General features: G+C 40.9%; 1 protein-coding gene across 2 annotated transcripts in view; it reads right to left on the reverse strand.

Moving 5' to 3' along the window:
• MYH15 (myosin heavy chain 15) overlaps window positions 1–13,539 on the reverse strand; it is a 173,673-nt gene that overhangs the window by 68,337 nt on the left and 91,797 nt on the right. For both annotated transcript variants that reach the window (XM_060770659.2, XM_067466643.1), the window contains 2 exons: window positions 12,974–13,229; window positions 2,257–2,499 (listed from right to left, as the gene is read on the reverse strand). In XM_060770659.2, coding sequence (XP_060626642.2) covers window positions 2,257–2,499; window positions 12,974–13,229 — 499 coding nt within the window. The remainder of the gene's footprint in view (window positions 1–2,256; window positions 2,500–12,973; window positions 13,230–13,539) is intronic.

The following is a 13,539-nucleotide window of genomic DNA, read 5'->3' on the forward strand; positions in this document are numbered from 1 at the left end:
AATGTAGAAAAAATGCTCCATGCTTTGGGGGGAATTTTGACCTATGGGACTCTAGGGGCAAGCAAAATAGCTCTGAAAGGCAGTGGCCATACTGTGCTCATCTTTGGATACAAGGTTAGCTGAAGTGAAGCAAAAGTGGAAACCAACGAGGCATTTTGTATAAACGTTCTTGAGTTCCATAATGGATTAAAAATGAGACATAACTACATTAGGTAGAGAACTATTTATTTATTTATTTTATTATTTATTTATTTCATTTACTTATACCCCGCCCTTCTCACCCCGGGGGGGACTCAGGGCGGCTTACAGTGGGGGCACAATTAGATGCCCAAGGCAATTCACAAGCAATACAAATACAAACAATTCAACAATCAATTAAAAACATCAGTACATAATAAAAATAATAAAACAGTCTCATGCTCAGGGTTCAGAGTCCTTATATCCATTCCATTCCATTTGTCCTTGTCTATCATCAGCTCCTTCAATTAGCTGTCAGAATGACCAAAGGCTTGATCCCAGATCCAGGTCTTCAGTTTTTTCCTAAACGCCAAAAGGGAAGATGACGATCTAATCTCCCCGGGGAGTGAGTTCCACAGGTGGGGGAACACCACTGAGAAGGCCCTGCTCCTCGTCCCCGCCAACCTCACTTGTGACAGTGGTGGGGTCGAGAGCAGGGCCTCCCCAGAAGATCTTAAGCTTCGAGATGGGACGTAGAGGGAGATCCGTTCGGACAAATACACTGGGCCGGAACTGTATAGGGTTTTGTAGGTCAAAACCAGCACTTTGAATTGTGCTCGGAATTGGATCGGCAGCCAGTGGAGCTGACGCAACAGGGGGGTTGTATGCTCCCTGTACGTCGCTCCGGTGAGCAATCTGGCTGCTTCTCGCTGGACTAGTCTATGATGTCAAAGACTTTGATTTGGAAATCTTGATTGATTTATTGGTTGTATATGTATATTAAAGTATAGGTAAGGAAATGTAGGGAGCAAATGGAATGTTGGAATGCATGCTAATTGATGGAATGATTGAGCAAATTAGCATATGGTGGGTGAATGACAGTGAGTGACAGCAGGGCATTCATTTAGACAAGAGTTTGAGTTACACAAGAAATAGAATCAAAACAAAAGAGTTTTGAGTGGAGAGGTTTGGCATGGTTGGTCCCAATTAGTTTGCGAGAAGTGTAAGAGGTGTGTGGTGTTTTATGTGTATTGAGTAATTAATCTGCTGAGTACCCCAGTGGCGCAGTGGGTTAAAGCGTTGAGCTGCTGAGCTTGTTGACCAAAAGGTTGCAGGTTTGAATCTGGGGAGCAGCATGAGCTTCCGCTGTCAGCCCCAGCTTCTGCCAATCTAGCAGTTCGAAAACATGCAAATGTGAGTAGACCCAGCAGGAAGGTAATGGCGCTCCATGCAGTCATGATGGTCACATGACCTTGGAAGTGTCTATGGACAACGCCAGCTCTTTGGCTTAGAAATGGAGATGAGCACCATACCTCAGAGTCAGACACGACTGGACTTAATGTCAGGGGAAAACCTTTACCTTTACCTTTTGCCCCTGAGGAAATAGGGAAGGCTACAAATAAAGTATTATTGTTGTTGTTATGTTATGTTATGTTTAAGTTCTTAAATAAAGGTTTCTGAGGTGGTAACATTTGATACAAAGCAATGGTGTCCATATAGAATAGAAGTTGGAAAAATCCTCATAGATAACTTGAGGACATTTGGTATCATGCAGATGGGGCAACAGGAAATCTTTAAATTGTGGCAGAAGCAATGATCAGGGAAAGCCTTTCCTCTTAGAATCATAGTGACCATTGTGGAAGTTATTTGGTGGGTTAAGAGTTAAAGGGTAGAAATTTCATATTTTGACACATTGAAGGAATTCCCTGAGAGCAATCAACACAGTTGGTGGGACTACACAAGTGGAAATCTCATTGTTGGTGGGATAAGTTTTGGAAAACTCCCATATGATCTTCTAGATGTTGATGAGCTGTAACTCACATAAGCCCTCACTTTTAGTAATGTTGGAAGAGAAGTACAACGTAGGGTGATGTAATTACACAGCTTCCTGACAGCCATTTCTCCCCACTAGACGGCCTTCTCTAGATACAATTTTATACTCCTCAAATGTGAAGACACGGATCAGTTTCCAGTTATGAGTTTCTTCTTAAAAGTTATTTTTTTCATATTAGCTACCAACACAAAACTACCCTAGGAGTATATTTTTTTTAAAAAAAAATGGTCAAGTATTAAGACTACCTTATTTTCAGTAGCATGTTTTTCTTTTTCGACTTTTGCCAGCGTTATTTCAAGGTCATCAATGTCTTTCTTCAGCTCAGAGCATTCATCTTCCAGCTTTCTCTTTTTGGATGTCAGCTCGGAGTTCATCTCCTCTTCGTCTTCCACCCGTTCAGTCAGTTCTTTGACTTTGGCCTCCAGCTGGATCTTGGATTTAATCAGCAAGTCACATCTTTCCTCTGCATCTGCCAGTGTATCTTGCTCCTGTGGAGATTTACAAGCTGCATTAGTGGCCAGCAGAAAAAAGCGGTTAGCAAACAGTTTCTCCTTCACAATTTTCTCTATTCTCCGAGAAGCCTGCACAGTCACACCTACACATCTGTATACCAAATTATAAGATTGTAGGGAGCCATAAAGTCTAACATTGTGTCCAACACAAAGGATCCAGAGCTAAATCCATCATGGGGAAAAGTCTTTTTTAAAGTGGTAGCTTTGTTTTGAAAATCCTGAAGATAATTGACTAACATTCTCAAAAATTAATGTGTTACTTTATTTGTTACATCATGCTTAGCCTTTTTACTCTTTTTTGGAGAAGAAGGATCAGGATTGACAACAGAATGACGTAAAGAAAAGAAAAATCTGCCAAGAATTATTCTATAGTGACTTCCAAAGATCTAGAAAACACGCCAAAGAAAGTAACAATATTCTCATTTATTATACTAACTTTGAGGTTGGATGATGTGTTCTCATGGTAAAGTAAGAATGAAATTAACTAATAAATGGTAAATGTGCTATAATAATTATAATAATAACTTTCTTTTTGTATCCTGCTACCATCTTCCTGAAGGGACTCGGGGAAGCTTACATGGGGACCAGGCCCAGCCAACAGAATTAAAATATAGCACAGTAAAATACATTGCATGACAATAAATTAAAACTAAAACCATACAAAACATCATGAAAACATAAACCATCAACAATCAGTAACCGAGCACAATAGGTAGGTTCAGAGCTGAGAGGGTGGGGCAAAGACTTGTGCAATACAACAGCAGGGCGGGGCTAGTAGTAAAGTGCAAAAGCCAGATAATTAAATTAGGGCTAGAAGGGACAGGTCAATTGATAAACCGATTAATCAAAGGCACATTGGAACATCCAAGTATTCAGATCTTTGCGGAAGGTGAACAGGATGGGTTTTAATCTAATCTCCCTGAGAGAGAGTTCCAGAGCTGAGGAGGCACTAACGAGAAGTCCCTCCCTCTTGTCCCCACCAACCATGCTTGTGACGAAGGTGGGAGTGAGAGAAGGTCCTCCCCAGCAGATCTTCAAAGTCATGCAGGTTCATAGGGGAAGGCACTACTTGAAACTCAATACTTCAAAACTCTGGAAAACCACATACAGAAAGATGTCTATTTTGTAGATCAAGAAGAGCCTGTTAGCTTTCTAAATGACCAATTCCATTGACAAATTTCTCTTGAGGTCAGGACAGTTCTTCTAACATTCAACTCAGCCTAATGTCTAGCAATGTAAACCTATCAGATGCAATCTTGATCTTTGGGGCAAGGCACAAGAAAACCTTTTTATGTGTTGCCCTGCAGCCATCATGTCATCTATCATTCTTCTTTTCTAATTTTAGAATATTAATTCTATGTTCCATTATAATCTGATGGATAGTTCATGGGATTGACTGCTGATTCCCATCCTGGCAAGAAGTTTCTCACCAAGTCTACTAATTATGAGATTGCTTGGTGGGGATCAATGATAAAATATAGCTTAAAAACAGACATCAAAGTCTGACACCAAATAGAACCTGTACAACTAAATTAGATTAATTAAATTAGACACATAACATTGACAGATCCAACATATGATTAAAAAAAGACTCATTAAAGGATTTCAAAAAAATTGTCAAAGCAAGCTTTCTCAAACTTGGAGTTAAACCATATGTTTCCATCATGGAATGTGCCTCTCTCTGGATGCATCTATATTGTAGAATTAATGCAGTTTGACAACTACATTGACTGCCATGTCTCAGTGCGAAGGAATCCTGGAATTTGTAGTTTGGGGAGGCACCAGCACTCTTTGACAAAAAAGGCAAAAGACTGCAGCTTCTATGATTCAATAGCATTGACCCATGGCAATTAGAGTGGTGTCAAACACCATTAATTCTATAGTGTAGATGCAACCTAGAAGTATTGATAATGGCCAAATGCCATACATTTCTTTTCAGACTTTTCAGTCTGACTGAGTTCTCTGGGGTATACTCCCTAGCAAGTGGGCACAGGACTGTAGTCTAAATGAAATTAGCATTGCAGACATACTACTGTACCTCTGCCACAATTCCTCATGTTCCATTTAATAAGGGACTTAGGAGAACGAGTGAGTTAATAATTATAAATCACTTGACACGTTAAAACTGTTGAATGTAATGATAACAAACAATCGGTCACATTGTGATATGACAGATATGAGTTCTCAAACATAAAAATGTACTTTCTGTTATCTTTGAGAATCGTTTTCTTGCTAGTTCAGTGGCACACTTGCAAATTGTATGTAAAATGCCACTTCTCCAAGTTTTCCTTGTTCCAACAATTTGCCATGGCAACCGACTCAACAGATTGGAATATGGATTAAAAACATTATTTATATCCAGGCCTTTTAAGATTTGTAGCTCATTTATTTACATGTAAAGTAATGTAAACGAATGCACAGTGAAACTAAGGCTGCAATTCTTAGTTGAACCAATTATGGAGACCAGTTATTGTCATATTCTTTTTGGGTATTTGTTTACAGATAAAGCCCACAGAAGTCTAAATTTAATTCTAAATAAAGTAGCTATGAACTAGCAGATGAATATGAATGTGCCTAATGTCAGCCTTTTACTGTGAGAAAGTAATTCTGAAGATATTTAATTGAAAGACACTTTAATACTTTGAAAGAATAAGCAGCATTTATTTCTTTCAGATTTTGAAGACTTAAAGATTTACAAAGTTACCTGTTAATTTCTACAGCAATTCATCTAATCATAGTTCTCCTTTGTTACTTGTATATCTTATTGCTTGTGTCCTTGTTTTGTAAGAGTGAATAACTCTTCAGACATGCCGCAAGAATCGGAGAGGATTGTGGCGATTCTGGCGGTACACATCCAGGGGTGTGGGAACCTGTCGCTCCATGCTCCACACTGTCCCAACTTCTCCCTACCTTATCACATGGGGAGAAGCGTCTAGCCAGTTTGCCCCATTGAGGGCAATACAACCATGGGAAGCCTCCTGTGTTGCCTCTGGTGGTGTTTTTCGGTGGCGACTCTGGTTCCACAGCAGTTTTGCCACTGAGTTACCCTGGAAATACTCCTCTGGTGTGTGATGGGAGCCAGTGGGCTCCATGACAAAGCTGTTGTCGAACTGGAGTTGCTGCCAAAATTTGCACCTTTTGAAGAGGTCCAAATGTCTCACCGTGTCTAATTTCCCCCCCTTTGGAAACAAAAGTGAATATTAGGTGGAAAGTAACAATGGGGTGGCAAGTATTGTTTTTAAAGAAAGGGAAAATGTTGATGTATTATTCAGGTGGGTGGTTCCAGAGCACCTTAGGTTATTCTTTTTCACTTTTTCATAAACCCACTTTTTATAAATCTGGTAGCATTAAGATAGTGGTTCTCAACCTTCCTAATGCCGTGAACCCTTAATACAGTTCCTGATTATTTTCATTGCTACTTCATAACTGTAGTTTTGCTACTGTTATGAATTGCAATGTGAATATCAGATATGTAGAATGTATTTTAATTTACTGGACCAAATTGGGCACAAAACCCGAAATGCCCAAATTTGAATACTGGTGGGGTTGGGGGGTTGATTTTGTCATTTGAGAGTTGTGGTTGCTGGGATTTATTGTTAACCTACAATCAAAGATCATTCTGAACTCCACCAACTAAAGAATTGGTGGGTATTTGGGGAGGGGAGTTTGATTTTGTCATTTGGGAGTTGTAGTTGCAGGGATTTATAGTTAATTTACAACCAAAGAGCATTCTGAACTCCACCAACGATGGAATTGAACCAAACTTGGCACACAGAACTCCCATGACCAACATAAAATACTGGAAGGGTTCGGTGGACGTTGACCTTGAGTTTTGGAGTTGTAGTTCATCTACATGCAGAGAGCATTGTGGACTCAAACAATGATGGAACTGGACTAAATTTGGCACAAATACTCAATATGCCCAAATGTGAACACTGGTGGAGTTTGGGCTAAATAGACCTTGACCTTTGGGAGTTGTAATTGCTGGAATTTATAGTTCACTTACAATCAAAGAGCATTGTGAACCCCCACCGAATTTCCCACACAGAACCCTCATGACCAACAGAAAATACTGTGTTTTCTGATGGTTTTTAGTGACCCCTCTGACACCCCCCCCCCCCAAGCGGTTCTGACCTCTGGATTGAGAAACACTGAATTAAAAGAACTTTTGCATAATTTCAATTTTCAGCTATACAAATATTTTGTACTTTACATTTTGTGGACAAAAATGTCTGATAATTTTAAAGAACAGATGTCCATTTTCAGGTAGATCTGTCAAAATGGGAATCAGGTCTATCAAGATAATATTAAACTTTATTTATAGGCCACCTTATCTCCCCGTAGGGACTCAGGGTGGCTTCCATGCAAACAAGGCAAACATTATATGCCTTGGTAATGAACAAACACAATCAAAAAACAGTACAAAGTAGCATCATTATAAACTAATAAATTATTAAATAGGAGAAAATTAATAATTAAATAACATAACCATTAAAACAAACATATAAGGTCCATAAAAGCCAGCTCTACTGAAATGCATAAAAATAAGTTAAATGATTTAAAATTATTTAAAAGATAGGATAACCTTCCCTATGAGAGATCTAAACTTGATTGACTTCTCTGTTATTTGCTAATGAGCCTCTGGAATATGTCTTGCCATTCGCTAGTCATTCTTTTTATTACTTCCCTGTTTCCTTTTATCCTATGCTTCACATCCCACTGATAAACTAAACAGTTTCTACAATCTGCTTCACAGTCCCTTTCCTGCATTCCCTTATAAAAGCCAACGTAACAGGAAACCAGCAATTGTGTGGGACAATTTTCCCACACAGTAAAGATAGATACAACAATACTGGACTACTTTGCAAGCCTAACATAACCCACAGTCCCGTCTCCTGAATGACAGGTAGAATAATGATGGATTTTATCTGTACGAATTACAATTTTAGTTTTGAAACTTGAAAACGTTGTGTTCAATCAGATGGGTGAGTACACATACAACTGACTAACAGCACCCATACTAAATTCTTGAATTTTAGGTTGTTTTTTTTTAATGTGACTGCAATCACTGAACTACATGGGAAGACTAAATAGTCATTGTAGAATGAACCACAACATTCTTTCTTTCGAGGTTCTTCCTGATTGCTGTGAGATAAATCAACTAAAACACTGAAATCCGGCACTTGGGTGACATCACATCTGCATTGCCAAATAATGCACTGTAGAGTCACATTAGCCTGTGTGAGCCCACACAATACACACAGCTTGATGTGATTTAATCTGAGGTAAGCTGCTTAATGCAGCTGCATCCCTGGTAAAAAAAAAATGCCACAGGGAAAGGTCTGAATAATGTTTTAGGTTATGGATCTTCCACTGTGTTGGAGAAGTGGGGACGACCATCCTGGATCCCTAGACTTAGGTAGCCTGGAGAGGTAGCCTGTGCCCCTCAGCATCCCACATGCCTCAAAAAGCCCAGTAGCTTCCACAGAGGGGAGTGAACTCACTCCTCCCAAGCTGCTTTGCTCACTCAATAATGACAAACCAGAAAGTAAAGTGCACAAAGCTTCAGTAAGAGCTAGTTTTTCTCCTGGTTTTGAAAGGAATTGTGGCCCTTGGGGGGGAGGGTTGAAATTCTGCCCCATTCCCAGTCATGCTGGAACCCTTGACTGGTTGGTTGATTGATTGATTGATTGATTTACCATACTTCTATCCCAGCCTTTCTCACCCCAAAGGGGGACTCAGAGCAACTTACAGCTTGGCATAATTTGATGCCACGTCAAAACATAAACATAACAGATTAAAATTCATTAAATCATTAATCATAAAACAATCAAATATAAATACAACTAAAACAAGATTTAAAACAGCCACATAGTCCATAATCAGAGTGCATGAGCCATTCCAGTTACAGTCACATTAATTCCCAGCTGTCTATTGCATTGTAGCTAGTCACTTTAAGCAAGGCTGGGCTATAGAGCTGGTGTCTTGCCTTCAAGGTGGCTCATGAGACCCCTGTTTGACTACTCTGTGATTCAGAACCAGCTTTTTTCATGCTGGTTCTGAGCTGTATTATGTGCCTATATAGAAGGGCCCTTGAGCACTCAATGGGAATACCTCTGAAATATGTATTGAAATCCGATCGGATCTCCCTCTACACACCACCTCGGAGTTTAAGATCCTCTGGGGAGGCCCTGCTCTCGACCCCGCCTTTATCACAAGTGAGACTGGTGGGGACGAGGGGCAGGGCCTTCTCAGTGGTGGCCCCCCGCCTGTGGAACTCACTCCCCGGGGAGATTAGAACAGCGCCCTCCCTTCTCTCATTCAGGAAACAGCTGAAAACTTGGATGTGGGACCAGGCTTTCGGAAACTCTGGCAGCTAAAAAGAAGGACCATAATGAAGGGCAAATATTGTAGGAACCTATTTTAACCTATTGGACCTACGGAACGCGGAACACTGACCATGAGATTGCTTAATGTTGTGCTATGGTGCTATATATTGATGTTTTTAACCTGTTAATTATTTAATTACTGTTTTTATATCTGTTTGTATAAGGGCATCGAATTGTGCCTTCTTTGTAAGCCGCCCTGATTCCCCCCTCGGGGGTGAGAAGGGCGGGGTATAAGTAGCAGAAATAAATAAATAAATAAATAAATAAATAATTTGAAAATTTGAAAAGTGAGGATATGCTTCTCAACATTAATGACTTTGTCACGTGGTCGGTGGTGGACAATGGTGGCAGTCTCCTTAAGGGCAAGGCATGGGACCCTCATCTTGGTTTGACTCGCTGGCTGGCAGGCCAATCACATGGAAGGGAAGCGGGGAGAACACATGGTGCATACAGCTTTCCCTCATGCAGCTGGCAACATGGGTGGCTTCCCGTGTTGCCAGATCTATGTCAGCTCCATGGGGGAAAGCTGTGCACACTATGCGTGCTCCTCCCTTTCCTCCCAACTGCTCATTGGAGGGAAGGATATTAGAAGCAAAGATGAAGTATTTTGGCCACATAATGATAAGACAGGAAAGCTTAGAGAAGAAAATTATGCTGGGGAAAATGGAAGGAAAACGAAAGAGGGGCCGACCAAGAGCTAGATGGATGGATGGTATCCTTGAAGTGACTGGCTTGACCTTGAAGGAGCTGGAGGTGGTGATGGCCGACAGCGAGCTCTGGCGTGGGCTGGTCCATGAGGTTACGAAGAGTTGGAAGCGACTGAACGAATTAATAACAACCCTTCCCTCCATGTGACTGTCCTGCCAACCGGCAAGGCAAGACAAGGGCCCCATGCCTCACCCTTAAAAGGAGTGCTGCCATCAGCCATGTGACGAGGTCCTATGTCAACACATTTTTTAGCATTTTTGTTGTGGAATGTCATGAATAATCTTGGCCAGTTTTGTTCCAATCCCTCAGACTACAGAGGCATGAGATTATATTCAATTCAATCGGTTTCTGAGGTTTCTAGTTTGTTGGGACACTAGAGCTCTCTAGGGGCCCTTCCACACAGCCCTTTATTCCAGAATCAGATCCCAGATCCCAGATTCTGAGTCCCCATTGCCAGATAACCTGGGATAAACAGATAATCTGGGATCATATTCTGGGATAAAGGGGCAGTGTGGGATTGCCCTTGATAAGAATTCTATTTACCTCTGGATGTAAATCTCAGGATGTCATGTCAGTTAAACTGGAATAATAGCACTATAAATGTATGGCGAATAAGAGCCCCAGGAATGATAAAACTACAACTGGCATTTTCATACACATTTCTCTAGCAGTCTGCAGCACTGTGTCAAAACAAAACCGGAGGTGACATGACATCATTTTAATTTTTGGATTATTTCTGCCCAATTTCCCTACTTCTTTTTTAATTGAGGGGCTTGGCAACTGCTGTGAACACTTAGTTTCAGCAATTTGGGACAGTTGGGGGCAACGAAAAGGCCTAAGGTCACCCTTGTTGCTCACTCTCATTCAAAATTGGTATCTTTCATTTGAGTGTGTGAACTGATGCAGAGTTGACATAAGAAATTACATTAATATTCTGCCTAAGGTATCAGGCCTCTGGTGTCTAATTTATACCCAGTCAATGATGACTATTACTGCAATCCAGGAATAAATATGGTTGTGGTAATCACTCAGCCATGAAACCACCATCCAGCCATTAGAGCGGTTCATCGGGGACTTGCAGTTGAGCCTCCATCCCGCTCCTGAGTGGTGTGGACTGTAGCCTCCAGAGTGCCCCACCCCAAATTAGCATAGCCATTTCTACCCTGTCAAGATGCACCCTTAGTCTGCGAAAGCTTATGCTACCAACATCATTCTCTCACTTAGTCTCTAAGGTGCTACGTGATTTCTTTGCATACTGATATTCTACAGCTATGTCTTTAAATTCTAAAAAATCAGAAAGCTCAGCTGGTACAATTGAATCTACAAAAGCTACCTGCTTTATTGTGGAATAACTTGTATGAACCAGATCGTACTTTGTAAGGTGCATTAACAGAAGAGTCACATTTTTTCTTTCTTTAAACAGTGAATACAATACATTTAATTGCACGGTTCTTGCTATGAATCATAAAGTGATATGAATAGAGAAATAGAGATGAAGACTTTGCTAGAGCAATTATGAGTATGCTGCTCAGTATCGAGTAAAAATAGAATCTGCAGGCACCAGCGCTGTTTACAAGAACTGGCTTTGACTGAGAACAGATTGTCAAAGATTTTTACCATAGGTGAAAAGGGGAGAATGGAGGATATAGAGTGGATATTTCTAGAAAGACCTGGGACTAAACCAAAGGGTTCTTGTTTGGTTTGCTTTATTTGCTTGTTGGCCCAAGGGCAGACAGAACAACACTCACCCTTCATGTTAACAACAACAACATATTGGGATAAATGCCTATGCACAAACACTAGATGCAGATGAAGTCAATCCCTCTGCAATGCCTGAAATACAGCTCAATGGTGTAACGTTAGAAAACATTGACCATTTCCACCACCTTGGCAGCCACCTCGCCACAAAAGTCAACATTGACACTGAAATACAACACCGCCTGAACTCTATGAGGGCAGCATTTTTCCAAATGAAGCAAAGAGTGAGGATCGGGACATCCATAGGGAGACCAAGATGCTTGTTTATAAAGCTATTGTCCTCCCAACCCTGCAATACAGCTGCAAAACGTGGACTGTCTACAGATGTCACACTCAACTCCTGGAATGTTTCCATCAACATTGCCCCTGAAAAATCCTCCAAATCTCTTGGGATTTGGAGACAGGCAGACAAATGTCAGCATTCTGGAAGAAGCATTGAAGTGATGCTTCTATGACATCAACTCCGCTGGACTGGCCACTCTGTCCGAATGCACGATCACCATCTCCCCAAGCAGTTACTATACTCCCAACTCAAGAATGGGAAACATAATAATGGTGGACAGGAAAGGAGATTTAAAGATGGGCTTAAAGCCAACCTTAAAAAGTGTGGCATAAACACGAAGAACTAGGTAGCCCTGGCCCTTGGGCGCTCTAACTAGAGATCAGCTGTGACCAGCAGTGTTGAAGAATTTGAAGAGGCACGAATGAAGGCAAAAGGGAGAAACATGCCAAGAGGATGGCGCATCAAGCCAACCCTGACCAAGACCGCCTTCCACTTGGAAACTGATGTCCTCACTGCGGGAGAACATGCAGATCAAGAATAGGGTTCCACAGCCACCTACAGACCCTCTGCCAAGACACTGCACTTGGAGGACCATCATCCTCAGGCTATGAGGGATCGCCTAAGTAAGTAAGTATTGGGATAAAGGGGGGACAGGAAAATACATTATCCTACGTGGAGCCATTCTAATTGTCAAACAGCAGAAGGTGTATAAACAAGGCTACATAGAGTAAGCACCACTGTTCATTCCATCCCATACACAATCTTGCTAGCCATTGTGAATCATTTTTTTTTTACAATTGTTAACCTTTCCCCCCAAAACTGGAGAAGTAAAATTGACTGGGGTTGGTTGAACAGACCTTTATAAGCATTCTGTCTCTGTTCATACAGTAGCCATAGAAATGCAAGACTTGTGGGTATGGTGATGGGGTGATAAAGTCAGTTTTAATTATGATCATTGGGGTACGGAGACAGGAAGGGAGATGTTGCCTAAAGCTAGGGTGAGTAGATGATCATAAGAATAGTGGCGGGAATTATTGAAATATAGTGTGATGCTGGCTGGGGAAGAAAATATGGTAAACTAGCCCAGATACCTCATGAAGTTGACATGCTAATTAGTGCTATAATGTGTGCAGTGTGCCAGGAGAAAATGGTCTCTGTTTAACTCACTGTTGCTGGCCTGATGTTTGCAGATATAGTCCAGTTCTACTGTTTCATTTCTGGTTTGTGTCAAAGGAAATTACGCTACTCTAATCGTCATGTACCACAGCCAAGATTGGGGCCAAACATCAATAAAAATATCCAGTCTACTCACTGCTTGCAGCTGAAGGAGCAGATCATTTTTCTCTTGAACGAGAGAAACTTGTTTTTCTTCAAGCTCCTTCCTCCTGGCTTCTGATTTCTCCAAGGCCTCCTTCAGTTTCAGGAACTCTTCCTTCATATTTGCCATCTCTTTTTCAGTTTCTGCAGATTTCAGCAGGGGCTTGATTTTAAAAAACAACTTCATCCATGGCCAGTTTTTCACAACCATAAATGCTCGGATATTCCATTGGATTACAAGCAGCGCATCTCTAATTTGAAAAAGAAGCAGCAAATTATTTGCAGTGTGTCTAAGTGTGATCTTCGATAATGACCAAATTTTACTCTTAACATTTTCACCTTCCCACACAATACAGATTTGTAAAGTACATAGTTGTGATTTATTCCTTTTCTCTTACTAAATCTTACCATATTTCCAAAGTTTACTTTATTTACCACATAGAGCACACATCATCTTCTTTTATACATTTTACAGATGTAAATACAGAATTACTTACCGTATATACTCGAAGATAAGCCCAGTCTTCATCCCTTTATTTGGGAGCCTGGAGGCCATAGCTT

Source organism: Anolis sagrei, chromosome 3 (assembly GCF_037176765.1).
Source record: "Anolis sagrei isolate rAnoSag1 chromosome 3, rAnoSag1.mat, whole genome shotgun sequence".
Lineage (NCBI taxonomy): Eukaryota > Metazoa > Chordata > Lepidosauria > Squamata > Dactyloidae > Anolis > Anolis sagrei.